This window comes from Culex quinquefasciatus, chromosome 3, assembly GCF_015732765.1.
Source record: "Culex quinquefasciatus strain JHB chromosome 3, VPISU_Cqui_1.0_pri_paternal, whole genome shotgun sequence".
In the NCBI taxonomy this organism is placed as follows: Eukaryota; Metazoa; Arthropoda; class Insecta; order Diptera; family Culicidae; genus Culex; species Culex quinquefasciatus.
The window spans coordinates 115056125-115084124 of NC_051863.1; the positions used below are offsets into that span (position 1 = coordinate 115056125).

The 28000-nt window shown below is 38.3% G+C and overlaps 8 protein-coding genes across 8 annotated transcripts in view; 5 read left to right on the top strand and 3 right to left on the bottom strand.

The window, feature by feature from the left end:
• Positions 1-1520: 1520 nt before the first annotated feature.
• Positions 1521-2358, top strand: LOC119769742 (perlucin-like). Its single transcript, XM_038263260.1, has 3 exons — positions 1521-1752; positions 1816-2001; positions 2067-2358. Exons 1-3 carry the CDS (start codon positions 1569-1571, stop codon positions 2315-2317), a joined length of 621 nt encoding a protein of 206 aa, XP_038119188.1. The 5' UTR covers positions 1521-1568; the 3' UTR covers positions 2318-2358.
• A 250-nt stretch (positions 2359-2608) lies between these two features.
• LOC6049116 (elastase-1) lies at positions 2609-10926 on the top strand. The gene is made up of 3 exons (XM_038263259.1): positions 2609-2804; positions 2861-3539; positions 10422-10926. The coding sequence occupies exons 1-3, from the start codon at positions 2640-2642 to the stop codon at positions 10859-10861; spliced, it is 1284 nt and encodes a 427-aa protein (XP_038119187.1). The 5' UTR covers positions 2609-2639; the 3' UTR covers positions 10862-10926.
• Positions 10927-11157: 231 nt separating this feature from the next.
• Positions 11158-13147, bottom strand: LOC6031293 (C-type lectin mannose-binding isoform). The gene is made up of 3 exons (XM_038263261.1): positions 12985-13147; positions 12851-12930; positions 11158-12793 (listed from the first exon to the last, which is right to left on the bottom strand). Exons 1-3 carry the CDS (start codon positions 13070-13072, stop codon positions 12440-12442), a joined length of 522 nt encoding a protein of 173 aa, XP_038119189.1. The 5' UTR covers positions 13073-13147; the 3' UTR covers positions 11158-12439.
• On the bottom strand, positions 11213-11694 carry LOC119769208 (CD209 antigen-like protein 2). Its single transcript, XM_038261125.1, has 2 exons — positions 11690-11694; positions 11213-11612 (listed from the first exon to the last, which is right to left on the bottom strand). The coding sequence occupies exons 1-2, from the start codon at positions 11692-11694 to the stop codon at positions 11213-11215; spliced, it is 405 nt and encodes a 134-aa protein (XP_038117053.1).
• A 3660-nt stretch (positions 13148-16807) lies between the features above and the next one.
• Positions 16808-18250, top strand: LOC119765020 (perlucin-like). Its single transcript, XM_038263328.1, has 2 exons — positions 16808-17656; positions 17715-18250. The coding sequence occupies exons 1-2, from the start codon at positions 17575-17577 to the stop codon at positions 18113-18115; spliced, it is 483 nt and encodes a 160-aa protein (XP_038119256.1). The 5' UTR covers positions 16808-17574; the 3' UTR covers positions 18116-18250.
• Positions 16840-17319, top strand: LOC6031294 (perlucin). The gene has a single exon (XM_038261127.1). The coding sequence runs from the start codon at positions 16840-16842 to the stop codon at positions 17317-17319; it is 480 nt and encodes a 159-aa protein (XP_038117055.1).
• A 377-nt stretch (positions 18251-18627) lies between the features above and the next one.
• On the top strand, positions 18628-26744 carry LOC6031296 (chymotrypsinogen B). Its single transcript, XM_001842064.2, has 3 exons — positions 18628-19394; positions 26027-26413; positions 26471-26744. The coding sequence occupies exons 1-3, from the start codon at positions 18713-18715 to the stop codon at positions 26722-26724; spliced, it is 1323 nt and encodes a 440-aa protein (XP_001842116.2). The 5' UTR covers positions 18628-18712; the 3' UTR covers positions 26725-26744.
• LOC6031300 (C-type lectin domain family 4 member F) overlaps positions 26737-28000 on the bottom strand; it is a 106717-nt gene continuing 105453 nt past the window's right edge. Inside the window, 1 exon segment of the mRNA XM_038258851.1 lies at positions 26737-27616. Coding sequence (XP_038114779.1) covers positions 27375-27616 — 242 coding nt within the window. The 3' untranslated portion in view covers positions 26737-27374.

Here is a 28000-nt window from a genome sequence, read left to right on the forward strand (position 1 = left end):
TGATTGATATGATTTTAGAAATTTGCTATTTTTAAACAACTTTAAGTGTTTCAAGACTTTTTCGACGAACAGTTGTTTTAGAACATTTATTAAAATTCTTACACAGAAATGCTGTTATGGTTTAGAAATCATAGTTTACCCAAAAGGGGTGCATATTACCCCCTTTCCTCCTATAGCTTCTTAACGACAAGATTTCACTGTTAGAATCTAATACTCACTACATGTTTATTGAATGCAATGTTTATTGCATGCAATTCAAATTTCATCTAATTTGATCAAGTCTTTAAAAAAACGCAAAGAAAATCGTAAAAAATCTCGATTTTTCTCTGGGCGGGAAGGGGTTAACCCCTCGGTAATTTTGGTTTGTTTTGGTTTTTTGACGTTTGTCTGCTTTTTAACTGGGCTACGTCCCAGTTATCGAGCGCCCAGTTAAAAAGCAGCCCAGTTAAACAACGCCCAGTTACCGAACATCTACTGTATTTCCAAAAATCACCCTAAAATTTGATTTTTACAGGATAATTTTGGTGTTCCTGGCTATTGTTTTGCAAATCTGTCTTTTTATCACCATTTTGGACTTTAATTTTAATAAGAAAAATTATTAGAAAAAAGGCAAAAAAGGATAGCTCGTCTTTTAAATAATATTGTCTTGTTTTAGTCATTTTTTTACTTTACCATTCCTCTCTTATGATCAGGGTTTCTAGTTTGCCTCAAAAATTTTCATAGTTCAGTTGAAAACTTTGATTGCCAATAACTAAGGACTTAACTAAAGATAGATAACTTTACAAAATACTACCTGTGCCATGTTTAAAAACCTTTATTATTGTTTTCATTTCTTTTGGGAAAATAGGCTTGCAGATTGTTCAGTTTATTTCCAGATTTCTTCTTTATTTTAAACTGTTAAAAAAATGTGGCAATAGTTGAATACGTTTTTAAAACTTTGGCAAAGAGTTCCAAAACAAATCAAACCATTATCCCCAAAATATCATACAACTAATGAAAATTCATCGAATTAGCAATAATCATACTCAATCTGAGTCCTCGACTTAACAGAATCAGAAATATGAAGGTGATTGACCCGAATTCGCGAATATTAAGGAACAAGCACGCAAAAGCCGGCAGCAAAACGCATCCTGAGGTCATTGCCGAAAGTGGGAACCGGTTCCGCGGTGAAAAGCATAACTGGACCTTATTTCAACGGTTTACTTCAGTATGCGTGGAACGGGTATTGTGAGTGAATGAAATGTGTGAATGCGCCTGGGTCGAACGAAATTTCGGGACCAATTAAAGAGGCTGTAATTACGTCGTTGAAAGTGATGAGTTTGGCAAAAGGTTGGGTGGGTTTCATTTTAAAAGGGCCAAAGATGTTTTAAGAACAGTTCAGTTAGGATTATTTTAATATTAGGTCATAAAGCTTGTTTATATCAATTGATGCATATTATAAAGAATATCGAAAAAGTAATTTTAAATGTATAGGCCCATATGAAAAGTGCAGACATTCTTCAGTAGCATAAAAGGAATGAATGACCCTCCTGGAACATCAGTTTCAAGATAGCCAATGATCTGTTGACATGATTTTCAAAGTTTGTATAATTTTTGTTGTATTTCCGCTGGTATACTGTACAACGAAAGTTCCTGATGCAACTCAGTTGGATGAGCAAGTAGAATCATCGACAGCTTTCTATGAAGTGGGTTCAACTACCGAGTTTTACAACGTAACAGAAGTGGAACTACGTGAAGCTGAAGCAAGAAGGGGTAATTCCAAAAATAATTTATCAATTGATTCTTCTAACAAGAGCCATTATTTTATGATACCAGTTGGAATCGATGTGGAAGCCCTGTCGGCATTAGCTTATGGCAGCCCTACTCCGGTCAACAAAACATTCTATCTTCGCTATCGAAGGGCGACTTTCTGGCAGGCTGCTCAATTCTGCATAGACGAGGACAAACGGCTGGCTTCCATAGACAGTGAAAAGCAGTCGGATCAACTGTTGCTGCAATTAAGTATGGGACCTTAAAATAGGGCTTAACGTTGTGCTTATTTACTTGATTCACATTTATTACCACAGAATATTCCAGCGATGGATTTTACATGGCTGGCACTGACTTAGGCCGTGAAGGTAGCTGGATCTGGATTAACTCGAATAGGCGAATTGTGCAACCGAACTGGGCCGTAGGTCAACCGGATAACGTGGGAAGCATCGAAAATTGTTTGCAAATTAACGGGGCGGGATCCGCTTCCTGGAATGACGTGGACTGCAATATGATAAATTTCTACATCTGTGAAGATAACCCAAAACTACCCCCACTGTATCAATAAGGGGTGGAAACTTCAATAAATTCCAAATATATGGAACATTACTCGGAGAAATCTTGTTTTTTTTTATGATGACTGATCAAATTTGGGGCCTTTTTACAAACCACAAGGAATTCCAAACCCGTACCCCAAGAATATCTACGTGCAATAAATCAGTAAATTGGCTTCGAATTGCCTTCAAAGTATCAACTGAAAATCATTTAAGTCACGCTTACTGTAGCCAAGACTGCAAAAAAAAAATCCCCGCTCGTACATAATTGAAACCCAACAAACTCCTCCCAATAAGATTGCTCTTTCTCTCCGTCCCTGCCGTAGTGAGTCGAAGATGCTGCGTCGAACCGCACTCTTGACTTTAGTTCTGTGCTGCAGCATCTTCACAGCCTCCGGCGATCAGCGGTGTGGTGTGCGGCAGGACAAAACGCGCTCTCTTATCACCGCCGGCCACAACGTTCAGCCGGGGGATTACCCGTGGCATGCGGCCATCTATCAGGTTGGTGGTGTAATGCATTGATTTGTATTATTTTATTTTCTGTTTACTCATTTCAGGTGCTTCCCCTGAAGCACTACATCTGCGGTGGCACCCTGGTTGGCCAAAGTGTCGTCATCACTTCCGCCCACTGCGTGGCCGTTCCAGGCCGGAGGGTGGCCAGATCCATCGACGAGCTGGTCGTCCAGCTGGGCAAACACCTGCTAAATGTCCGGAGCGATTCGGAGCAAGAGTACGGGCTGAGTTCGATCATCGTGCATGAGGGATTCACCGGGGACAACCACGGTCACGATGTGGCCCTGCTGATCACGAAGGGCCCCGTCCGGTACGGAAAGTTCGTTCAACCGGCTTGTCTGCCGACGTTTTCGTTGGCTAACGATCGCGTGGTCGGAACCATCGTCGGATGGGGTTACACGGAGCAGAGCGCGGTGTCCAACTCACTGAAGGCCGCCGGAGCTCCGATCGTGACCCAGGAGCTCTGTCGGAGCAGCAATTTGGGCGCGTTCGGTGGTAGCCTTACGGAGGAGATGTTTTGTGCGGGTTATCGGAATGGGACTAACGCTTGCAACGGGGACAGCGGAGGGGGGTTGTTCCGGAACGTGCGGGGAAGCTGGTTTTTGCTGGGGATTGTGTCGTTCACCGCAGCCCAGGAACAGGATGAGAATCGGTGCAGCTCAACGGACTACACGGCGTTTGTGGATGTTGCCAAGTATAAGCGATGGATAAGGAATAATTCTGGTAAGTCATATGGAAGCACACAGATAAACAATTTTCCTATCTTGTCGCAAGTGACTTTTGTGCAAAATTGAGCAAATCGTCGTGATCGTACTGTCTTGTCGCACGACGATTTGGAACTAAAATGAGTTACACAGAAAAAAATAATGTAAATTTGGAAGCTGTAATTTTTGAAGGTTGAATTTTACCTCTTTTATGGTGTAATTTTACCTCTATTTAAACTGAAAAAGTGACATTACACCGGAAAAAATACTCATTTCCAGAGGTAAAATTACACCTTTTTTCTGACATAATGTTAATGTTGTATTATTACCATGATTTTTTTTTCTGTGTAATAAAGCGATTTCGAGAAGCTTCCAACGAAGCACTTTTTCAAATTCACAGTTTCCCAACATTTTCAACAAAAACTCCTTGCAATGTTGTTACTCAAATGTAGTTCCGATCAGATCATGTTGTCTTGACGCTCCCTGCAAGTGCGACAACTATTCAACGGGAATTATAGTCAGGGTTGTTTTGTCACTCTCGCATGCACGTCTAATGTTAAAATTTTGATTTATACAGCAATCTCATTTGACAAGAGCCTAAACCAAAAAAAAGTTATCAGATCGGGCTCAAAATTTTGGTGGGGGTCCTTGGCCAAAATAATTGGACCCGTATTTTTTTTTTGTTTGGCCATTTGGGTGACCTACATCGTGCTAGGGTGGTATTTTTTTTGCAAAAACCACTTCTTTTCAAAAAATCATATCTCCGCGACATTCATCTGATTTTAGCTGTCTTAGAGGCAAAAGAAAAGACATTAGTTTGGCTTTTTGAGAAAAATAGCAAAAAAACAAAAATCTTGCTAAACATTTGAAAAAGTCGTATAAAAACATAAAATGGCATTTTGACCGTGTCTGGACCGAAAAGCCTATGTCTGAAAATATTTTAATCGGATTTCTCGGAAAATATCATACAACATATCAAAAAATTGGCGATGTCGAACCGTACGTTCCCGAAATATCATTTTTTGAAAATAAAAACTGAGTTTTTCGACTTGCCACGCACAAAAACAGAAAAATGACGAAATAGGCATAACATAAACTTTTTTCACTACAACTGCGATAACTTCAAAATTTCAGCGATGACCAATGCATGTTAGGGTACCAATATTTTTGTATTTAAAATGCGCAACTTTTGGTATCCTAACATGTATACAGCAATTCCATTTGAAAAGAGCCTAAACCAAAAAAAAAGTTCTCCGATCGGGCTCAAAATTTTTCTGGGGGTTCCTTGGCCAAAATAATTAGACCCGTATTTTTTTGTTTGGCCATTAGGGTGGCCTACATCGTGCTAGGTGGTTCAAAATGGCAATTTTCGTCATTTTTCGCAAAACCACTTTTTCTAAAATCATATCTCCGCGCCATTTCATCCGATTTTAGCTGTCTTAGACGCAAAGAAAGGTGATGAGTTTGGCTATTTGGGAAAAATAGTAAAGTTCCAAAATCTAGCTTAACTATTGAAAAATGAAAACTTAAAATGGCGTTTTGACCGTGTCTGGACCAAAAGCCTATGTCTGAAAATATTTTATCGGATTCCTCGGAAAATTTCACATAACATATCAAAAATTGGCGATGTCGAACCGTACGTTTTGGAGATACGATTTTTGAAAACTGCGTTTTTCGACGCGCCACGCGCAAAAACGGAAAATGACGAAATCGGCAAAAATCAACTTTTTCACTAAAACTGCGATAACTTTAAAATTTCAGCGATGACCTATACATGTCTGGGTACCAAAATTTTCGTAATTGAGAGACGCAACTTTTGGTACCATAACATCTATAGGTCATCGCTGAAATTTTAAAGTTATCGCAGTTTTAGTGGAAAAAGTTGATTTTTGCCGATTTCGTCATTTTCCCGTTTTTGCGCGTGGCGCGTCGAAAACGCAGTTTTTTTCAAAAATCATATCTCGAAACGTACGGTTCGACATCGCCAATTTTTGATAAGTTATGTGAAATTTTCGAGGAATCCGATAAAAATTTTTCAGACATAGGCTCTTTGGTCCAGACACGGTCAAAACGCCATTTTAAGTTTTCATACGACTTTTTCAATAGTTAAGCTAGATTTTGGAACTTTACTATTTTTCCCAAATAGCCAAACTCATCACCTTTCTTTGCGTCTAAGAAAGCTAAAATCGGATGAAATGGCGCGAGATATGATTTTAGAAAAAGTGGTTTTTGCGAAAATGACGAAAATTGCCATTTTTGAACCACCCTAGCACGATGTAGGCCACCCTAATGGCCAAACAAAAAAATACGGGTCTAATTATTTTGGCCAAGGAACCCCCAGAAAAATTTTGAGCCCGATCGGAGAACTTTTTTTTTGGTTTAGGCTCTTTTCAAATGGAATTGCTGTATAGATAGCTGAAATTTTGAAGTTATCGCAGTTTTTGTGAAAAAAGTTGATTTTTTCCGATTTCGTAATTTTCCTGTTTTAGCGCGTGACGCGTCGATAAACTCAGTTTTTATTCGCATTCGCATTCGCATTCGCATTCGCATGGAGATGGTGATCTTAGCGGGTTGCAGACTGGATTTCTTCATGTATATGTGATGATTGTCCAGCCCAGGTTGCTTAGAAAATGATTAAAGGGAATTAAAACCAATTCTACTCGAACAGGAGCACCATGAAAGCCATCCATTGCCGGCCGCTCCCATCTCCACCATTCACCGGGAGAGGAAAAAGGATTCGGAGCACGGGAAATGTTGATGCTTGACTTACTTAAAAAAAGTTAGCGAAACCGCAGGCTCTTTTTCCCAACCCTCACGGTGGGTAAGAAGGGGATTATTATGCAACTTGCATGCACCTCGGAAATTCCTCCTGGAGGTTGTTGGGGAGACTATTCTGAGTCAGAAAAATCGATTTCCAAAATATTCTGTCGGTGAAAACTGATTTTATCTCCATTTGAAGTTAAAAAACCTAATATTTCACCTAAAACCTCAAAAATACGTCTAAAATCTCGGTCTAACCTTGAACAAAGATATCAATTTTCATCCAAATATCAATTCTTACTTCCCAAAATATATTCCTGACATAGACGTCATGAGAATGTGTAAAATAGTGTTTTTTCTTAAAAAATATTTTCAAATTGGTCTGGTAAATAAACTGTCATGTCTGAATTCCAAAACTAACGTTGTAGCATTGTTGCAAACAAAATGAAGAACAATTTTGCAGAAAAAAGAATGAAATTTTATCCATTTTCAGTAACGTTATGACCATTTTAGTGGGAAAATTGTTGCCAATTTTCGAAATTCTTCGTTATTTAACTCATTCCTGTTATTAACAGCTACTACGATCATACTCAGTAGGATGTAACAAAAATTAATTTTTGGCGGGCATTCAGGGGCTGGTTCCGGTGGGCATACTGAGCTCAAATCTCAAATATGAGCTTGATTGAACTTAATTGGAGCTGTCGCTTTGCATTTTAATTTTAAATGAGATTTTACTAGTAAAAAACAAGGTTTTTCAAAAATGTAGATTTTTAGGCACATTGGTCACTAAAGCGTTTATCTTCAACATCATTGGCATGTAGGACAGATCCTTGCGCATGTTTTGGTATAATAACATTGAAGTTTTGAGCAAAATGAAATGGCGCGTCGCCTATCTTTTCTGCTGAGCTGTTTTTTTGAAACAAAAATCAAGACATTGAAGGCCTAAGCTCCAGAGTGCTTCAATTCAATGTTATATATACCAAAACATGCGCAAGGAAATGTCCTACATGCCAATGATGTTGAAGATAAACGCTTTGGTGGCTAAAGTGCCTAAAAATCTACATTTTTGAAAAACCATGTTTTTTACTGGTTAAATCCCATTTAAATTTGAAATGCAAAGCGACAGCTCCAATTAAGTTCAATCAAGCTCATATTTGAGATTTGAGCTCAGTATGCCCACCGGAACCAGCCCCTGAATGCCCGCCAAAAATTAATTTTTGTTACATCCTACTGAGTATGATCGTAGTAGCTGTTAATAATAGGAATGAGTTAAATATCGAAGAATTTCGAAAATTGGCAACAATTTTCCCACTAAAATGGACATAACTTTACTGAAAATGGATAAAATTTCATTCTTTTTTCTGCAAAATTGTTCTTCATTTTGTTTGCAACAATGCTACAACGTTAGTTTTGGAATTCAGACATGACAGTTTATTTACCAGACCAATTTGAAAATATTTTTTAAGAAAAAACACTATTTTACACATTCGCATGACGCTGGGACTCAAGTAATGGACCGATTTATGGTGTACTATGTCAGGAATATATTTTGGGAACTAAGAATTGATACTTGGATGAAAATTGACATCTTTGTCCAGAGTTAAACCGAGATTTTAAACGTATTTTTGAGGTTTTAGGTGATATAATAGGTTTTTTATCTTCAAATCGAGATAAAATCAGTTTTCACCGACAGAATATTTTGGAAATCGATTTTTCTGACTCAGAATAGTCTCCCCAACAACCTCCAGGAGGAATTTCCGAGGTGCATGCAAGTTGCATAATAATCCCCTTCTTACCCACCGTGGCCTATTGTGGAACTCGACCAAATTGACCGTTTGACCAAATTTGATCGAATTTAAACAACTGGGCTGCGTAAGCGTCGCGTGGAGTTGGTATTTGTGTAGGGTAAAGGTCTGGGAGTCGCTCTAAGCAAGCGATACGACCATTGGCATAAATGAGTTTAGATGGTGTGGCATTAATCTCAAGGCAAGCAATCGGATGCTGCTGTAGAGACACTTCCCGTTTATTTATATGTCATATGTTAGAACTTTTATGGAGTGTTATATTATTCTCAAGGCAATAAAAAAGATGCTGCTGTTGAGACTGTTTTTTTTTTTAATTTAAGTTTTTGGTAATTTTAAAGCTTATCCCGACGCGAATATTTAGTTAAGATCAAATCTTAGGCAGCCGGCTGCGGAAAGATAGGATCCGTGTTCAATATAATTATTTCTACTCCTGACTCTTTTGGCCACCGGGAAATTAATGTGAATATTTATTTTACTATACAAAAACCAAGAAAAATATTATAAATGACGGGAAAATATTCCAGCAAAAGGGCTGTTTTTCTATGCTGCGTCGATAAACTCAGTTTTTATTTGCAAAAATCATATCTCGGAAACGTACGGTTCGACATCACCAATTTTTCGATATGTTATGTGAAATTTTCCGAGGAATCCGATAAAAATATTTTCAGACATAGGCTCTTTGGTCCAGACACGGTCAAAATGCCATTTTATGTTTTCATACGACTTTTTCAAATATTTAGCAAGATTTTTGATTTTTTTTACTATTTTTCTCAAAAAGCCAAACTAATGTCTTTTCTTTTGCGTCTAAGACAGCTAAAATCAGATGAATGTCGCGTAGAAAAAAGTGGTTTTTGCGAAAAATTACGAAAATTGCCATTTTTTGAACCACCCTAGCACGATGTAGGGCATCCTAATGGCCAAACAAAAAATACGGGTCCAATTATTTTGGCCAAGGAACCCTCAAACAAATTTTGAGCCCAATCGGAGAACTTTTTACGGTTTAGGCTCTTTTCAAATGGAATTGCTGATAACTCTTGACTTCGGCAACCAAATCCAACCCAATTTCGGGACAATGCACAGAACGGTCATTCAAATAAAACGGGCTTGTTTTTGTTTAAATTGCGTGCTCTTGTTTTTATTTATTTAAGGTCAACATTTTTCCTCAAAACTTCAATAGCACAATCACATCAAAATGCCACCTTAATGTACATTTATTTTGACCTTAACAAATCCCCAAAATTCGATTTTAATCCTGAGATATTCAATAACAACCGAAAAATCTTGTCAATCTTGTCGTGCTATCTTGACAGACCCTGAAACTTGATGTAAGTGAGACAATTGGCCAGAGGGATTTCAGGTCAGAACGCGTTTGACACAAGTACCAGCGTGACTAACGTAAACATTTTTAATTTTAACTGTGGATTCCAGCAACCAAATTCATTCAAACCTCGGGACGATGCACAGAACGATCAACCAAACAAAACGTGTTTGTTATTGTTTACATTGCGTGCCCCCGTTTTTGTAGCACGACAGTGTCGATTTGTTACTTCCGGGCTATCTTGCGCACGTCGCTTTTTGACGTTCCGAGAACAACGCGTTGAAGGTTATGTTTGAGATTGAATAAACAAAACTAGAGCACGCAATGTAAACGATAACAGACACGTTTTGTTTGGCTGACCATTCTGTGCATTATCCCGAAGTTTCGAAATAAAATAATAAAAAGTGTTTACAGCAGTCGGGCATGTGCGTGTGTCAAACGTGCTCTGAACAAAATTCCTTTGGCCAGTTGTCGCGTCAAGATAGCACGACAAGATTGAAACTAAATTCATATGAAGAGTGACGAAAATGCAAGGAGTATTTTCTTTTTTTGTTGAATATCTCATCATTGAAATCGAATTTTCGAGATCTGTGGCAAAAATCCTATAAAATTTGGTGCTTGTTGTTGTTTACATTGTATTCTCTTATATTTGTCAAATTATGGACAAACACTATCAAACGAGTTTTTGTTTCAAAAATCATAAAGCGATCGGCATGCGACAAGATAGCACGACCAACCAGCCCTCACAGACTTTTTAAGGGGATTCACATTTTTGCGGCCGAACAGGCTGTATAAAGACGTGATGACTTCTTTGCATTTTCCTATAATCATTTATTTTGAGTCCGTTCAAGAAGCAAGTGCTTTAAAAATGATACTGCGACTTTCAATGTATGGTTATTTGTTTGTATTTGTCAGTTGTCTTGTAAAAGTTACATTTTGTACGCCAATAATTGATGAAGGTTAATTTCTTTTCTTTTAATATTTTTTATGAGCTTAAGTAATACAGCGATTTTTTTAGATCCATCATTCGGCACACCCTGCTCCGATCTTGGTCAACCCGCAAAGCTCAAAAAGCAATACTTTGTGCACAACAACAAGGAGGTCACATTTCTGGAGGCATGGCGACTCTGCCAGAGCTACGGCCACCGGTTGGCAACGGTTACGTCGGAGGAAGACAACGAGCTGCTGGAGAAGGCGATCGCCAAGTCCAGCAATCCCAAGGGACCGTGGTACATCGGTGGGACGGATCTGGGCAGTGAGGGCAATTTCCTGTGGATTTCCACCAACACGCCGGTGGGGTATCTGAGTGGATACCTCAACTACTCCCCCGGGCAGCCGGATAATGCCGGTGGGAACGAAAACTGCTTGGAGATTGGACGCTGGGGAGGAGTGGTTTGGAACGATGTGCCGTGCGATTGGAGGCAGCGATACATTTGTGAATATGTTAGTCGGTGGTGAATTTATTTGTAATTATAATTAAAAAAATGAATAAATAAAAAAAGGATTTTAATGCTACACATCAACTAAGGGAGTTCTGAATTTGTTCTATTTGCAAACCCAATTTTGTTATGATTTGATTGTAACAATAAATCCCGATTTTTATTGGAAACTCGTGCTGGATCACAATGATACAATTATTTTCTTAAAATTGGGACAATACCTGGGCTTCTAATAAAATAATCTAATAATCATGAATTTGTGTTTGTTTGTTATTTTTTCACATTTAATGTGAAAAAATAACAAACAAACACAAATTCATGATTAATTTTTACTGTGAAACAAAACACATAAACAAAGTCTCAAACAGTCTCAATCTTGCTCCTCGCAAATATAAAACAGCGCCGCCGAGCAAGAGATGTCGTTCCACATGGTCCCGGGGAAGCGGCCCACCTCCAGACAGCGCTCCTCGTGGTTATCCGGTTGGCTCGAGTGCCAATTGCTGTACCCGGTGGTGGAAATTTTCGTTGCATTCGGGAACCAAACCCACTCTCCGTTGTGCCCAGAATCGTAGCCAGCGGTGAAAAAGAGCCCGGAACGGCTCGTTTTGGCGATGGCCTGCTGCAGACGGCTGGTGTCCTCCGCCGAGGTTACGGTGGCCAACCGCTGACCATAGCTGTGACAGGCACTTACCGCGCCGTAGAAATTCACGAGCCTGTCGTAATACACGTGGTACTGCTTTTTTGACTGCCCTGAGGTGATGGTTATTGAACTGTATAAAAGTAACAGAACAATTTTCAAGATTCTAGATGTGGTCATTTTAGATGCGCTTAGAACACTGCGTTGTACTGCATTGCTATCACTAGAAGGTTGTTTTATACTTCAATTGAACACTATCGTGAGTTTATATAGTTAAAGGTTAAAGGTGACATCAATGAAACTATAGAGCTTCCTGTATTGTACACCCAGATCAAAGTAAAAAAGGCAAAAAGAAAGAATTCTAATCTGATGAGATTATTCTACCAACGAGTATCAACTGAACTAGTAGTGTATGGCTTCAAAAATGCTAGTATTGCTAAGTTTCATTCTCTCGTTAAGTTTCTGTGCATCTGAACTCGACTCCAATGATCTTGAGGCAAAACGAATCGTATTTCCTGGTGACAGTGTCTGCGGAAATGGTGGATTCAAACCAAGTCCAGTGAAACGCTACCACGTTTATCACGACCAAAGAGTGGACTTTCTTGGGGCTTGGAACGCCTGTCTCCGGAATGGCCAACGACTGGCAACGGTCACATCTGCTGAGGACGCAGCCTTGCTGGAGGAAACCTTGAACAAGGTACATCGGAAGTCTATCTACTACATTGGTGGCATGAAGCTGGGAGATGACAACAGGAGCTGGTTTTGGGTTTCACACGACTTTACCAAACTTACCGGTTACACCAACTGGAACGCTGGCCAACCGGACATTGTGGAAGAGCGTTGCCTGGAAGTTGGACGTTTTGCCAAGTGGACCTGGAACGATATCTCCTGCCACGTAGCTCAACACTACATATGTGAAGATTAGTTTTTAGTCAATAAAAGCTTTTTATTAAAGCAAATCTAATTCGAGAATGTTTCACAAATAAAGTGCAGCCGCTTCGAACATCCCGAATCGTTCCACTCCATGGTGTTGGGATTCAGCTCGACGCAGTGTTCGGTTTCTCCCCGGACGGTCATAAAGTTGGGTTCACCGCGGGCCCACTTGCTGAAGGTCACCTCGTTAGCCGTAAGCCCCCACCGAAACAGCCCCGGTTTGGCCAAGTCGTTGGCGCCGATCCAAAAGTTTTGCCCCGCTCCGTACCCGTGGTCGTCGAGCCATTGCTTCAGATCCTGGCTGTCGAACTTGTCCCGCAGTTGCAGCATCGACATTCCCTGGCTAGCGCAGTAGGACACTGCTTCGAACCAATTGCCTTCCTGGGAATAAACCACATGTTTAGCCATTTTGATCATCTTGTAGGTGCTGAAGCTTACCTCAAACGGAACGACAAATCCTTTGGTTGCATCCCAATCTTTTCCACAAGGGCATAGACATTTGTGCTTTGTTAGAATATCTGTAATAATTCATTTTAACCACACGAATAAAATTGACTAGTTGATTAACTAACCCTTTACAGTTTGACCAGCGAGTATTTCTGACGCAGTAAAACTTACTAAACTTATCAAAAGTAGTGTTTCAATTTGCAATGAATTCATGACTTCTTTAATTATGGTTGAACCTCCACGAACACAGCTCAAGACTGAGTTGAAGTAAACAGCCGAACAGCCGTGCTTTACAGATGATAGTAGTATTTTTCCAATGGGATTCCCCAATTAGAGCTAAAGCGAGATGATTTCATGAAAGGCAATACTTGTACATAGCTTTAAGTGTATTAATGTATCAGGAGTTATCAAAATTGTTACAAGCAAAGTTTAAATCAAATCAAACATATTTGAAAACATACACCGGAACCTTATCAGCACATTTATACAGTGATCCGAATGAAACAAATCAATCTCTACAAGTATTCACGAGACACGAAAATCGCTTGTGAGTTACAGTATTCCACAACGTCGTTGTTGTGCTATATTGTTGCACGTGCATTTTGGACCAAATTGAGTAAAGAACGCCATTTTGTGCAGCTCTCAATGCCTCACTTTTCGACCTTCATAGATCCCAAAAATTCGATTTCAATCCTGAGGTAGTTTCAATCATGTTGCGCTATCTTGACACACCCTGAATGTTGTGTTAGTGACTACTGTAAACATTTTTAATTATAACTAGGAATTCAGGCAACCAAATTCAACCAAACTTCGGGGCAATGCATGTTTTCAACAAAAACGGAATCGACGTAACACCTTATAATGTGGCCCTCTTAAACCTTGCGGTTTCGTCAACGGATCCACAGGTGTGTATCGTTCTTTTTGCGACAAGACTCCGCCTCCCGGGTCTCCTAAGTGTGAAGGTATGGCACGGGGAGAGGGCACCGAATACCTATATTTTACACTTAGAATGTTTTGCGTCCGCCTCGGGATTCGAACCAGCGACCTCTGGATTGTGTTTTCAGCAACACCGATCAAAACGTGTATGTTATTGTTAACATGGCGTGCCCTAATATTTGTTTATTTAAGCTCACACATTAAAATGTGTTTTGCTCGGAACGTCAAAAAGCGACATTTGACAAGATAGCACGTCGACATATTAAAATGAATAAAAATAAAAGAATAAACAAGTTTCTACACTATTTAGACCAATGGTGTCCAAAAAATAATCATCATACATACTATGCACAGCTTATACCAAGGGTGCTCAAAGTTTTAGACTGGCGGACCAAATTTTAAGCTCATATATGCTTGCGGCCCAAATGTAAACAAATTGTGTAATAAAAAAATGATATTTGAAACTAGAAAAATTGTAAAATTCATTTAATTGGAAGAATTTTTTTGAACATATTCGTCATTTAAATATAAGAGAACAAAAAATGATTTTTCTTTCTACAGTTTTATTCAATTTATGAAATAAAAAAAATAAAAAATGGCAAAAACATTAAAATTTACATACTTTACCCAACAGATAACGTTACACAATAAGGTTGTAAAAAAACAACTCTACAGCATGGTTTTGGGTAAAGGATGATTGATATTTTATGGTGACTTGATGGTGACTATAGACATACGTTGTAGAACAAATCATATGAATGAGAAAAATGTTCTTTAACTTGTATATTTACCTTGATTTTTGCATAACCTTTTTCTATAAAAAATATTTTAAATGAGTTTATGCATATTTATGAAAATGAGTTAATTTAATTTTGAAATAAATTGCAACTAAATTATAAATCGTTACAAAAAGAGTTTCGGTCAGCCTGAATCAGATGTTACGTACTCAATTCGTAACCCAAATGCCATGAGTTCGAATCCCGAGGTGGACGGTTTATAAGTTTAAAAAAAGTTTGGGTTCTTTTTATAAAAATTTTGCTTTGTAACTCATCAACTAATATCTAATGTGGAATAACTATATTTTTGCTGTCTTTGCAGTTTTTCACATTAGTCAAATTTGAACGTTTAATAACTCATTTCCAAAAAAATATGAATTTTCTCACGAATTTATTGTTTTCAATTACATGTGAAATTGTTTCAATAAGTTGAAATTTTCAACAAAATATTTGTTATAAATATTAACATATGAACTAAAACTTAAAATGTTCAATAAACCATAATTTTAAGTGTTTTAATAGTAGTTTATGCAACAAGTTGCAAAAAGAAGATTTTTTCAGCACGAGTTGTACAACGAGGTTTACCGAGTTGGATAAATACAACGAGTGCTGAAAAAATCAAGTTTTGCAACGAGTTCCTTACAACATTTTTTGCAATTCCGAAAAACGCTTATTTAATGGAATTTTGTGACAAACATTCATGTGTTTAGTGAATTCATCGTTCAAAACAAAACAATATTGATAAATGTTACATTTCGATACTAGTGCTGTAAAGTTCAACTTTTCAGCACCCATTTCAGTGCTGAAAAGTAGAACTTTTCAGCACTGTCATTGAAAGGTATTAATTTTCCATTATGTTATTTTTGGTAGGGAAAAGTAGGCCGTTTCGTTTCTCCAGAAGGGCAGGAAAAGTTAACAGTTTCACAGTGGAATTGCAAAAAATAACTTACAGGTGGTCCAAAGAGTCATTTCACCCAACTGGCAGTCGCATGATTGTGATGCATGGCGGCATGAAAGTATATCAGAATCTGCATGAAATCTGTCCTCATGCATTTTTTTGCGATATAGGAGTATGACATTTTTGCCCGTTACCGACAATTATCGACATTACCGACGACTTTTTGGTTGTATTTCACAAAAAAAAAACACTTAGTAGAACGAGGATTGAACCACCAACTTCTTGGTTATTGATCCGACACGCTACCACCGCGCCATGGACGCTTGATGAAAAGTGAGTGAAAGAGCACCAACATATGCTTCTCTTTGGAGTGTTGCTCGGGGACGGGCCAGCTTTATATGTGTTGGTGAGAACTGCAGATCTCTGAAATTTTTACACGCGGGCAAAAATGATCTACGGGCTTGCTGCAAAAAATGTTACAAAATATGACATTTTCTGCAGCAAATCCAATGTTGCAGATTTTGAGATATATTTTTCCTTTGGGTGTTTCAATGATCATTCAAAATGGGTCCGCGAGCCACAAAAAAATCACCTCGCGGGCCACATTTGGCCCGCGGGCCATACTCTGGCCACCTCTGGCTTATACTGACAAGTACAAGCATAACTTATTAAAAAAATATTAATTTTTACAAAAAAAAAAAAATACATTTTCACCCAACACATGAAAACTTCAATTTATTATTTTTTCAAATGTACAATCGATGAAATTATTAGCTGGGGCGAGTCTCGACTACAGTCTGAATATGAACAGTAGTTCAAAAAGTAGGGAAAGTGTGACGAGCTAAGGAAATGCATGTTTAAACCCATTAAAAACGTAAACAAATCTGTCGGATTTTTTGATAATCATCTTATTCCAGGTCTTGACCCACACATGAGGACCGAGGTACCTCAACGGAATCTGGAATATTTCCGGTAAAATTGGACACATTTTTATCCCTTCTGACAGTTAAAAATATAGACAAATCTGGATGTTTTGCAACCGAAAGCATCTAATTTGGTCAATTGTACCAAAAGTTATAAGATATAGGGTGAATATTACTACCAGAGCGTTAGAGTGATAATGAAAGTCCAAAGGGGTCGTTTACAAACTACGTGAAAACTTTTTTTGTATCAGACCAGAAAAGGTGGTGCCTTCCCGTTTCACCCTAATATATTTTGTTAATATACGACAGCCGATTCAACAATGACGGATGTCTTTGTAGTAATTCGAATAAAGAACGCTAACCTTCGATTTTCGTAGAAGCGAGATAAGAATAAATTTGGGACTCATCACACTAAGCTAGTCTATCGGCGTTCTTCGCGTCGTCAAAATGGTTCCGAAAATTAACGTCAAAATACTGTTGATCGTAATAGTTTGTACATTTGTAATAAACTCAGTTGATTCCTGTGACCGCCGACGCAAAAGCTACCACGTGTACTACGACCGGTACGTGGACTTTCTGGGAGCATGGAGCGCCTGTCACAGTTTTGGCCAACGGTTGGCCACCATTACTTCGGAGGACGACGCCCGGTTGCTGAAGCAGGCCATTGCCAAAACGGCCCGAACGTCGATCTTCTACGTCGCTGGGTACGATACGGGATATAATGGGAAGTGGGTGTGGTTTCCGTCGAATACGGAGATCACTGGATACTCGAACTGGTACACGGGACTGCCGGATCTTCACGGCGAACGATGTCTGGAGATTGGCCGGTTCGGGGGAATTACTTGGAACGATATCAGCTGTTGCACGCATTTGCATTACATTTGCGAAGAGGTGGAAAATTTGTGCGGAAATGATGAAGAAGTTTAGTCATTTTGATATAATAAGTTGGAGTGTTTTCTTAGCTATTGTGTTATTTTAAAAGATGACGTCCATTCAACTGGTGAAAATAAGGTCAAGTTTAAGCCATCCGAATAATCTTGAACTTTTGTCATTATCAACACCCGAACGAACAGTCCTTCGAAAAACGCTGGAACGATCACAAACATAATAGAACAAAGGCACACGAAATCATTTTGTTGAGATTATTTGACTGAGAAACAGCTTGATTACAACGTGTGAAGAATGGTTTCAAAAACTTCAGTAATTTTATTTTGTTTCATTATTAAGTTATCTATTTGTGCCTCGGTCCTCAACAATATCGATTGTGAGTAGGTATTTCATAAATCAATAAACAAAATCCGTCATGATTTTAACGTTTTCAGATTCATTCGAAATTATGGACCCAGGTCCAAACCTGGTGAAACGATACTACGTGCATTACGATAAGCACGTGGACTTTCTCGGTGCGTGGAATGCGTGCCTCCGGTATGGCCAGCGGTTGGCAACGGTAACCTCGCAGGAAGAAGCGAACCTGCTGCAGGAAACGCTGGACAAGGTTCCTCGAAAGTCCATCTATTACATCGCCGGGATTGACACGAACGGTGATAACAAGAACTGGGTTTGGGTGTCGAGAAATAATGCCAAGGTAGCAGGGTACACCAACTGGCACCTTGGCCAGCCGGACAATGTGTACGATCGGTGCATCGAAGTTGGACGGTACGGGAAGTGGACCTGGAACGATGTCAACTGTTGCACGCCGCTCTATTATATTTGTGAAGATTAGAGTTTGATGGTGCGGTGAAGATTTTTTGAGTTATTTCATTTTTTGGGCTAAAATGTTGTCTTCAGTTTGAATTCAATAAAATCATTTTCAAGACCTGATTACTTTAATAAACTCAAATTATAAAATATTGTTAAAATCACGACTCAATTTGTGTTTACAATAAAATTATTGATTGAAGCTTCATGTCTCTGTGCTCTTATGTACTAAGTTCACTTGGATTCCCATTTAGCCATCGAGCTATAGACTGATTTCCAATTAAAAAATATATCAAATTAGTTGAACTTGATTATTGACTAAAAATTTTAATATTATATTACTGCTTCCAACGCGAGTCAAGAGTGAAGGGTCAAACGCCTGAATTTATACAAAATCTTCATGATGGTGTTATTCATTTTAGTTGCTCGTTTTTGGGATTCACCACTTATGACTGCCTTTTTTTGATCCTCCAAACTGCCTTCCGCTTCTCTAATCAGATGATAAATTTCGCAGCTGTCCAAAACTGGTTTCGTTGTTTTGGGCCTGAATGACGTGTGTCCCGCTAAGACGGATGCTGAAGATGTTTACTCAGTCATCAACTAGCAGTGCTGAAACAACGAGATGAATTCAGCGTTTGTTCTAAAATCGATCTTATTTGTCATCATCTGTGTGCAATGTAACGCCAACGTTGCACCGCCGAGCTGTGGCCGCCGGCAGATCAAACTGCAGCAGCTGGTAACCCACGGGTACACGACAAACCCGGGTGAGTTCCCGTGGCATGCGGGTATTTTCATGACGACCGGATTTCAAAAGTCCTACATCTGTGGAGGATCGCTGGTGAACGAGTTGAGTGTCATCACGGCGGCCCACTGCGTGACGGATCCGGTCAACGGGCTGGTCACGAGCCCGGCCACTTTGTTCGTCCAGCTGGGCAAGTTCAAGCTGAACCTGTACGGGGACACCGTCCAGGAGCATGCCGTACAGCAGGTGATTGTGTGCGAGGACTTTCAGACCAAAACCAGCAAATATGATCTGGCCATCGTACGATTGGCGACCCAGGCCAGGTTTACCGATTACGTCCAGCCGATCTGCGTGTTTCCGCAGCCCCCGGGGATCAATTACAACGATGGCTCTATCCGTGGAACGGTCGTCGGATGGGGTTATACGCAGTTTGATGCATTGTCGGATGCGCTGCAGGGAACGACGTTGCCGGTTGTCGGGCACACCAAATGTTTGGAGAGCAACCCGGAACTGTTCGAGCGCACCCTGTACGACGGGATGTTCTGCGCGGGATTCAAGAATGGTATGTATACAATCATACTAGTGGCATAACATCGAAGTCTAAGGGGTTACATACATCGGCAAAAATGTCAGAGATTTTTTTGAGCACACACTAAAACATTTGTTCAAATCTGTTTTCAGGGCATTAAAATATACATTTTCATCTATTAACACAATAAATATGAAGTTATTTGGTAGAATCATTGCCGGGATAGTAATTTGAAGTTAGGAATTTAAAAAAAAAACGGGGCCAAACAATCTCAACACTGTTTTGATCAAATCGGCTCAATTTTGATGAAGCCTCGTTAAACCGGTCCCGTGTGCATGACGAAGGCCAGTTTTCAAAAAGTTCATTTGAAAAAAGTTAAAAATAATTTAAAGTTTTTCATTAAAAAAATCGCCAGTTTTTGATTTTTGTATTTTTTTTAAATACAAAATTTAAAAATCGGGCTTCGTCATGCACACGGAATATCTCTTGCGAGTTTTCACCCAAAATGTCAGCCAATTTGGTCCATCCCATCTCGAGATATCGTGGCATCCGTAAATCAACTCGGTGTTCAGAGAAAAACACTTACAAAATTTGACAGTTCGCTTTGCGCATGGCAAAATTTTGAGCTTAAATCGTCTCGTACTCAGTATAATCATGAAATATCTTCATGAAACTTTCAGAAGTGATTGAAAGTCGTGTTTATGGTGGATTTAATAAATTATCTACATTATGGAAATTTGTGATTCTCTACATCTGTTTATCTAAAGTTTATTTCGCCTCCCCCAACCTATCATAATCAGCCAGAAAAAAAAATCACAAAAGCATCAACATTTTGATGGTAATAGAAGTCTAATCAACTGAAAACAAATTGAAATGACACATTCTCCGGCAATGTACACCTTAGGATGAAATTTTGAAAAGCGTGTATGAGCTATTTGTATTTTTCCTCGATTCTAGACTACTTGAAGCTTTAAAAATCATGGTTTTCATTGATTGAACTTTTGAATCTCATTATGTACAAGTTGGTTAAGTTATGTATCAATTCGTGATAAAAACATCGTTTTAAAACATTTTTCTAAAAACTCCTGGTTTTCAGCGAAATAAAATCCAAAAATTATTCTTTTGATTGCATTTTGTAGGTTTTTAAATGTACTAAACGGAAATGTCATGGATTTGCAGTTTATCTTAAGTCAAGTATTTCTTCAAACTAGTGTAAGTTTACCATTTTATTGCGTTGCAACGTCACGAAAAAGGGACAGTTGTTTATGTCAACAGAAAACTAAACATTCAATCATTTTGATATTTCGGATGCTCTTTGTACTTGGAAAGAGCTTTCAAATGCAACCAAGAGCGACTAAATTGGTTGTCTAGATCCAAAGTTACAACAGGTTTAAGTTTGCGTTGCAACGTCACGAAATTTTAAATCATATTGGTCACATGGCAAAAAAGGTGTATGCGTAGTTGATTGTTGGAAATCAAAGGATAATAAATATTATATAGGTTTTATATAATGTTTCCAAGCCTATTTACAGACAAATTGTAAATGGGTCATTCACAAATTCCGTCACTTAGGTTTGCAGCAACTCGAAAAAAGTAGGTATTTTATAAAACTTGTTGAGTAAATCAAAATAGACCGATGTTCACAATGGGAAAAAATCTAAAACTTTCAAAAAAATAATCACGTGGTTACTGGATGGCCCCTTTATGATAAACTGATTTATGTAAGGGTTCATACAAATACAACGCAAAGATTTTTTTATCGCACATCTTTATGTAGGCCAAATTACGGTGTAATTCACCAAACAATAGTAATCACGTGATTCGATTGTTTTTTTACAAACTTTTGTCACTTTGTTGTTGGACGAACCCTTACCTAAATAAGTTTTATGCAACATTTATTTGTTCGCAATTAAAAATGTTATGCTGCGCAGGTAAACAGTTTAATTATTTCCTCAAATTTAATTTTAAAAGCACAGAAGTCAACAAAATAAGTTACGTTGTTTGCAGATCACCCCTTAGGGGCCATCAAGAAACAATATGTGCACTTTAGTTATACATTTCTGCCCTCCTGAAAACTTGAAGCTTCCCAAAACGATTAAAATATTAAGGGAGCGTTCTTGCATTACGTAACAAAACAATTATATTTTTAGACCCCCTCCACCCCTGGTAATACATTTCCGATACATTTTTTGTATAAATCCTCGAACCCCGCACCCTCCCCCGGCGTTACGTAATGCATGGACGCCCCATAACATGGATAGAGGAGGTGGGAGTGGGGGGGGGGGGCTGTCCTTCGTGATAATGGAATAATACAAATATTTTTTTTTGCTTTGAAAATGCTTGGAAAACTTCGTATATCGTACTGCTACTGTGAAAGCGGTATAGGGGGAGGGGGGTCTAACATGGGCGGGCCAATCAATTCACATGTCCTTGTACTGTCTATTAATGTCTTATAATAAAATCATAACCTACAGTTGCTCAAACTAACAAAAACTATAAATTATTTTGAAACTAAAATTTCGTGACGCAAAGTGCAACGCAACGAAAAACCCTGTTTTCAAAAACAGAGCGTTGCAACGTCACGAAATGTAAATGGTCTTTAAAAATCGAGGTTTAATTTTTTTCCAAAAACTAATGATTGCATTCGATTTGTTGGCCAATTTTACACTAAAAATGGAAGAAGAACTCCAAATTTGCCATTAAACAGAGCAGAGATAATGGCGAAACATAAATTGGGTCAGGATTGAGAAAAAGTCACGCGTTGCAACGTCACGCTACATATTCCCCTCTCAAAAATAGAATATTCGCTTAAAATAATGTTTCAACATTGTTTCTTATAGGAAATTTAATGTACTTTCCGAATCTGTAATAACATTATGTACCTTTTCAATGTATTTTTTTAGTTACAGCCGAAATACTGGAAAAAGAAAAGTCAAAGCGTTGCAACGTCACGGCGGAATGTGTCAAATGCATTTTCCTGCATTTATTATTTTAATTCAGCTTGTTTGGGATCATTTAAATATATGGGTAATCCTCCGCCAACTCACACAGCAGTTGCCCCGACCCCTCTTCGATTTGCGTGAAACTTTGTCCTAAGGGGTAACTTTTGTGCCTGATCACGAATCCGAGGTCCGTTTTTTGATATCTCGTGACGGAGGGGCGGTACGACCCCTTCCATTTTTGAACATGTGAAAAAAGAGGTGTTTTTCAATAATTTGCAGCCTGAAACGGTGATGAGATAGAAATTTGGTGTCAAAGGGATTTTTGTGTAAAATTAGACGCCCGATTTGATGGCGTACTCAGAATTCCGAATAAACGTATTTTTCATCGAAAAAAACACTAAAAAAGTTTTAAAAATTCTCCCATTTTCCGTTACTCGACTGTAAAAAATTTTGAAACATGTCATTTTATGGGAAATTTAATGTACTTTTCGAATCTACATTGTCCCAGAAGGGTCATTTTTTCATTTAGAACAAAATTTTACATTTTAAAATTTTGTGTTTTTTCTAACTTTGCAGGGTTATTTTTTAGAGTGTAACAATGTTCTACAAAGTTGTAGAGCAGACAATTACAAAAAAAAAAATGATATATAGACATAAGTTTTTCAAAAGTTTTTTTTTCGTAAAATCGCGATAACTCGTGATGTTTATAACATTACTTACTATAACAACTTTGTAGAACATTGTTACACTCTAAAAAATAACCCTGCAAAGTTAGAAAAAACATGAAATTTTAAAATGAAAAATTTTGTTTTAAATGAAAAAATGACCCTTCTGGGACAATGTAGATTCGAAAAGTACATTAAATTTCCCATAAAATGACATGTTCCAAAAAATTTTACAGTCGAGTAACGGAAAATGGTAAAAAAAAATTTGCTGCTGTCCATACAAAAATGGTATGTAAATATTCAAACAGCTGTAACATTTGAGTGAATTTTCTGATCAATTTGGTGTCTTCGGCAAAGTTGTAGGTATTGTTGAGGACTTTAGAGAAAAAATAGGTACACGGAAAAAAAATGGCAGATTTTTTATCAACTTTTTTTTCACTTAAACTCAATTTCCCAAAATACGTATTTTTTGATTTTCGAGATTTTTTGATATGTTTTAGGGGACAAAAATCCGCAACTTTTGAGCCATAGAGAAACATGGTCAAAAAATCTGCCGCTGAGTTATAAATTTTTGAAAAAATAGTTATTTTTGGAAAACAACGAAGTTTCATGCAAAATCAACTTTGACATTATTTTTTAATGCAAAATTGAATTTGCAATCGAATAGTACTTTACAGATTTTTTGATGAAGGGCTCCGTTTTCAAGATATAGCCACCGAAAGTTTGATTTTAGCGAAATATTTGCAGTTTTTCAACTTTTAAAAATACCATGAGTGACCATTTCTAAAAATATATTTTTTGAAAAGTTCAGAAAATTTTCTATAAAATTGTTTAATAGATATTAAAGATTGGACCTCGGGTTGCTGAGATAGAGCCGCTTTAAGAAAAAGAAACACGAACATTGAAGTTTTCTTAATATCACCAAAACAACCCACCATTTTCTAATGACCATATCTCAGCAGCTAATGGTCCAATTTTCAATGTTAATACATGAAAAATTCGTGAAATTTTCCGATCCTTTCGAAAAAAATATTTTGAAATTTTTTAAATCAAGATGGGCGAAATATTCAATGTTTGGCCCTTTTAAAAAATTAGTTTTGATTTAAAAAGTATTTTTTTCGAAAAGATCGGAAAATTTCACGAATTTTTCATGTATTAACATTGATAATCGGACCATTAGTTGCTGAGGTATCGTCATTAGAAAATGGTGGGTTATTTTGGTGAGATTAACACTCAAACGCTCGGGTAGTCATTTGACCCCTATTTTTTTTCTTAAAAATCTCATGACTTTTGGTAGAATTGACCAAATTGGATGCTTCCGGTTGCAAAAGATCCAGATTTGTCTATATTTTGAACTGTCAGATGGGGGACAAATATGGTCCACTTTTACCGGAGATATTCCGGATTCCGTTGGGGTACCTCGACCCTCCTATTTGGAGTTTTGGTCAGTAGAACAAAAACCATTGCACAGAAAAATGCCGGAAATGATGCAAAACTTCAAGGCATCATTCTAATACATCATCCTGCATAGACACATGGCATGGCCAAGACCTTCGGGCACCGAAACAGGTTCCAACCGAAAACGGTTCACTGAGCTGATGTCGATTGGTGCCCAAATGGAACCAGTTCCAGTGCCCCGTATGACTTAACCATGTCAATTATTTTTGCTGGATGATGTATTAGAAGGATGCCTTGAAGTTTTGCATCATTTCCGGCATTTTTCTGTGAAATGGATTTTGTTCTATTGACCAAAACCCCAAATAGGATGGCCGAGGTACCCCAACGGAATCCGGAATATCTCCGGTAAAAGTGGACCATATTTGTCCCCCATCTGACAGTTCAAAATATAGACAAATCTGGATCTTTTGCAACCAGAAGCATCCAATTTGGTCAATTCTACCAAAAGTTATGAGATTTTTAAGAAAAAAAAATAGGGGTCAAATGACTACCCGAGCGTTTGAGTGTTAAGAAAACTTCAATTTCGTGTTTCTTTTTTTTTAAAGCGGTTCTATCTCAGAAACCCGAGGTCCAATCTTCAATATTTCTTAGACAATTTTATAGCAAATTTTCTGAACTTAAAAAAAATTCAGAAATGGTCACTTATGGTCACTATTTTTAAAAATTGAAAAACTGCAAATATTTCGCTAAAATCAAACTTTCGATGGCTATATCTTGAAAACGGAGCCCTTTATCAAAAAATCTGTATGGTACTTTTCGATTGCAAATTCAATTTTGCATTAAAAAATAATGTCAAAGTTGTTTTTGCATGAAACTTCGTTTTTTCCAAAAATCACTATTTTTAAAAAAAATCATAACTCGGCTGCAGATTTTTTGACCATGTTTCTCTATGGCTCAAAAGTTGCGGATTTTTGTCCCCTAAAACATATAAAAAAATCTCAAAAATCAAAAAATACGTATTTTGGGAAATTGAGTTTTAGTGAAAAAAATAGTTGATAAAAAAATATGCAATTTTTTTTTTCAATTTACCTATTTTTTTCTCAAAAGTCCTCAACAATACCTACAACTTTGCCGAAGACACCAAATTGATCAGAAAATGCACTCAAAAGTTATAGCTGTTTGAATATTTACATACCATTTTTGTATGGACAGCAGCCAAAATTGTAATGGAGACTTGTATGGGTGAACCAATGACGCAAAATAGCTTATTTAGTCATAGGGAAGGCCCCCACAAAGTTTGAGTCAAATCAAAAAAATACAAAAAATAAAAATGGTCGAAATCGGCCGATTTCGTAGAGAGTTGCTCGTTTGTAGGTTTTGTTCAGATCTACAACACGCTTTTTGAAGCTTGCAAACATATTGTATGGTTTAAGAGGAATCTATGAAGCAAAAAGCGTAACGCCACCGCGTAAAAAGCAATTTTCCAAATTCGTTAATATGAAATTTGTAACCAAAAACGTGCGATGAAATTGATCATTTTGTTCATGATTCCAAATTTTATGAACGCTTGTTCACGGTTCTAGGAACTTATTTTTCTCCATACAGAGACAGATAACATAAAGTTAAATTAAATTTAATACATTTCATAAACCCCTTCTAGGCACCAACGTGTGCAACGGCGACAGTGGCGGCGGCATGTTCGTCAACCGCAACGGCCAGTGGTTCCTGATCGGGGTGGTGTCGTTCACCGCGGCCCGGGATTCGAACACCAACCTGTGCAGCACCAAGGACTACACGGGATTCACGAAGGTTTCTGCCTTCCAGGACTTTATCGTGACAAATTGTGGCCTGCAACCGGTCACGGAACGTCCTGCGGTTGTTGGAGGAGGCGGCAAGCAAAAGTACTTCCATGCTACGGATTTTGGGCTGGAGCAGAAGATGAACTGGTTCCAAGCTGGCGACTACTGCCGATCGATTGGTCAACACCTGGCTGAAATTCGGTCCGGTCAGGATCAGGCCAAGGTTAAGGAAATTGTGGCGAAAGGAGGTTTGAAAGTTTGAGATTGGTTCAAGAATCGTTTCAAAGGGTTTCAATTTTTTTCAGGAATGGAACCCGATGCCAACGGAGTTGCCCGGCTGAAGCAGTACTGGATTGGGGCGAACGATTTGGGGGTTAGCCGGGACTTTAAGTGGCAGTTCAGTGGGAGGGGGATCACATTCACACATTGGCGCCAAAATGAGCCCAACAACGTAAACAACAATGAGCATTGTGTGGCCGTGTTGGGCAACAAGCAAGCCTTCTGGATTGATGCAAACTGCAAGGGAAAGCGACAAGTGCTGTGTGAAGTTTGGAAGTAAAACGAGCTTTCGAAGAATTACTTTTTATGTTTGTTTAATTGATGACTTAATCTCTTTATTACACTCTGGCCGGCAACACAAAAGACAGTAAAGGATATTTACAATCAATTCTCATTTCCCTTAACGCTATACAAAACTAAAACTTGCTCCACTAGTCGCTACATGCTACTCTCTTCACTGCCGTAACATTCTGTAAGAGAGGAATATTCTTTGTTTGAGCTTACGATTCTTGCTAGATAAATAATTTCTTTCTTTTTAATGGTAGATGTTTTGTAACTTTTGTTCCTTTAAAACATACTTTTGTCACAACACGTTACACGATATGGTACTTTAAGTTAGGTGTAAACTTCTTACAAATTAAAAGATTTGAACAGACTTGTTTCTTTGAAATTGGCTCAGACTGTTTGAACACTTAAACAAATACGAAAACAAATTCAATGATCGGGGCTTTCAAAGGTGCTGATGGTCTGATGGAATCATGGCAATGCAATCATTGAATTAGTAATGTTCGATGTAAGTCTTAGAATGCTAACCAAACTAACAACGATGAGTATTTAAAAAAAAAGTTTCGACCTAAAAATGGGGACACACGCAAAAATTTCCAACAATACAAAAAAAAACAGCCCCACCATCAGCGATCCCTCCCCGCCTTAAACCTCACAGATAAAGTACGTCTCGAAGCTGCACGGGGTGTCGTTCCACTTGAGGCCCTTCCCGTCCCGGTTCCACAGCTCCAGGCAGTGTTCCTCCTCGCCGTTTTCGTAGCGGAAGTTGTTCGGCTCGCCGGCGTTCCAGTTGGTGAAGGAGAGCGGCCGCCCGTTCGAGATCCAGAAGAAGCTGCCCTCCTCGGCCAGATCGGTGCCGGACGTCCAGAAGTGCTCGGCGGCTAGGCCTGCAAATGGGGACGGTGGGTTAGAATAAATTAAATCATGAACACAGTTATTCTCTTGAATTTCGCAATTTAGTTTTTGAGATATTTATGGTCATGCACATTCCATGTCAATTCAAGGTTTTTGGAAAATAAATTTTAAGGCCGTTGCAAATATTTTTGCCTTCCTCACCTCACTGAGGCTAGGCTATAAAATCACTCGAATAATGAACTTCTCAAATACACCTCCTAGATATACCTTCACGTATATCTATCGACTCAGAATCAAATTCTAAACAAATGTCTGTGGGGATGGGGAAGTGTGTAGACATGATTTTTTTCCACACGATTTTCTCAGAACTGGCTGAACCGACTTTGGCCGAATCTGCCTTATTCTGTTCGTTTTGG

Excerpts from the sequence above, each read along its gene's own strand:
- LOC6031294 (XM_038261127.1), top strand. The coding sequence starts at position 16,840 with ATGGTTCCGAAAATTAACGTCAAAATACTGTTGATCGTAATAGTTTGT.
- LOC6031296 (XM_001842064.2), top strand. The coding sequence starts at position 18,713 with ATGAATTCAGCGTTTGTTCTAAAATCGATCTTATTTGTCATCATCTGT. Across the intron at positions 19,395-26,026 it reads CTGCGCGGGATTCAAGAATG|GCACCAACGTGTGCAACGGC; the intron begins GTATGTATACAA and ends AACCCCTTCTAG. Across the intron at positions 26,414-26,470 it reads GGAAATTGTGGCGAAAGGAG|GAATGGAACCCGATGCCAAC; the intron begins GTTTGAAAGTTT and ends AATTTTTTTCAG.
- LOC119769742 (XM_038263260.1), top strand. The coding sequence starts at position 1,569 with ATGATTTTCAAAGTTTGTATAATTTTTGTTGTATTTCCGCTGGTATAC. Across the intron at positions 1,753-1,815 it reads TGAAGCTGAAGCAAGAAGGG|TTGGAATCGATGTGGAAGCC; the intron begins GTAATTCCAAAA and ends TTATGATACCAG. Across the intron at positions 2,002-2,066 it reads TCAACTGTTGCTGCAATTAA|AATATTCCAGCGATGGATTT; the intron begins GTATGGGACCTT and ends TTATTACCACAG.
- LOC6049116 (XM_038263259.1), top strand. The coding sequence starts at position 2,640 with ATGCTGCGTCGAACCGCACTCTTGACTTTAGTTCTGTGCTGCAGCATC. Across the intron at positions 2,805-2,860 it reads GGCATGCGGCCATCTATCAG|GTGCTTCCCCTGAAGCACTA; the intron begins GTTGGTGGTGTA and ends TACTCATTTCAG. Across the intron at positions 3,540-10,421 it reads ATGGATAAGGAATAATTCTG|ATCCATCATTCGGCACACCC; the intron begins GTAAGTCATATG and ends CGATTTTTTTAG.
- LOC6031293 (XM_038263261.1), bottom strand. The coding sequence starts at position 13,072 with ATGAATTCATTGCAAATTGAAACACTACTTTTGATAAGTTTAGTAAGT. Across the intron at positions 12,931-12,984 it reads CGCTGGTCAAACTGTAAAGG|ATATTCTAACAAAGCACAAA; the intron begins GTTAGTTAATCA and ends GAATTATTACAG. Across the intron at positions 12,794-12,850 it reads GATTTGTCGTTCCGTTTGAG|GAAGGCAATTGGTTCGAAGC; the intron begins GTAAGCTTCAGC and ends GTTTATTCCCAG.
- LOC119765020 (XM_038263328.1), top strand. The coding sequence starts at position 17,575 with ATGGTTTCAAAAACTTCAGTAATTTTATTTTGTTTCATTATTAAGTTA. Across the intron at positions 17,657-17,714 it reads GGTCCTCAACAATATCGATT|ATTCATTCGAAATTATGGAC; the intron begins GTGAGTAGGTAT and ends TAACGTTTTCAG.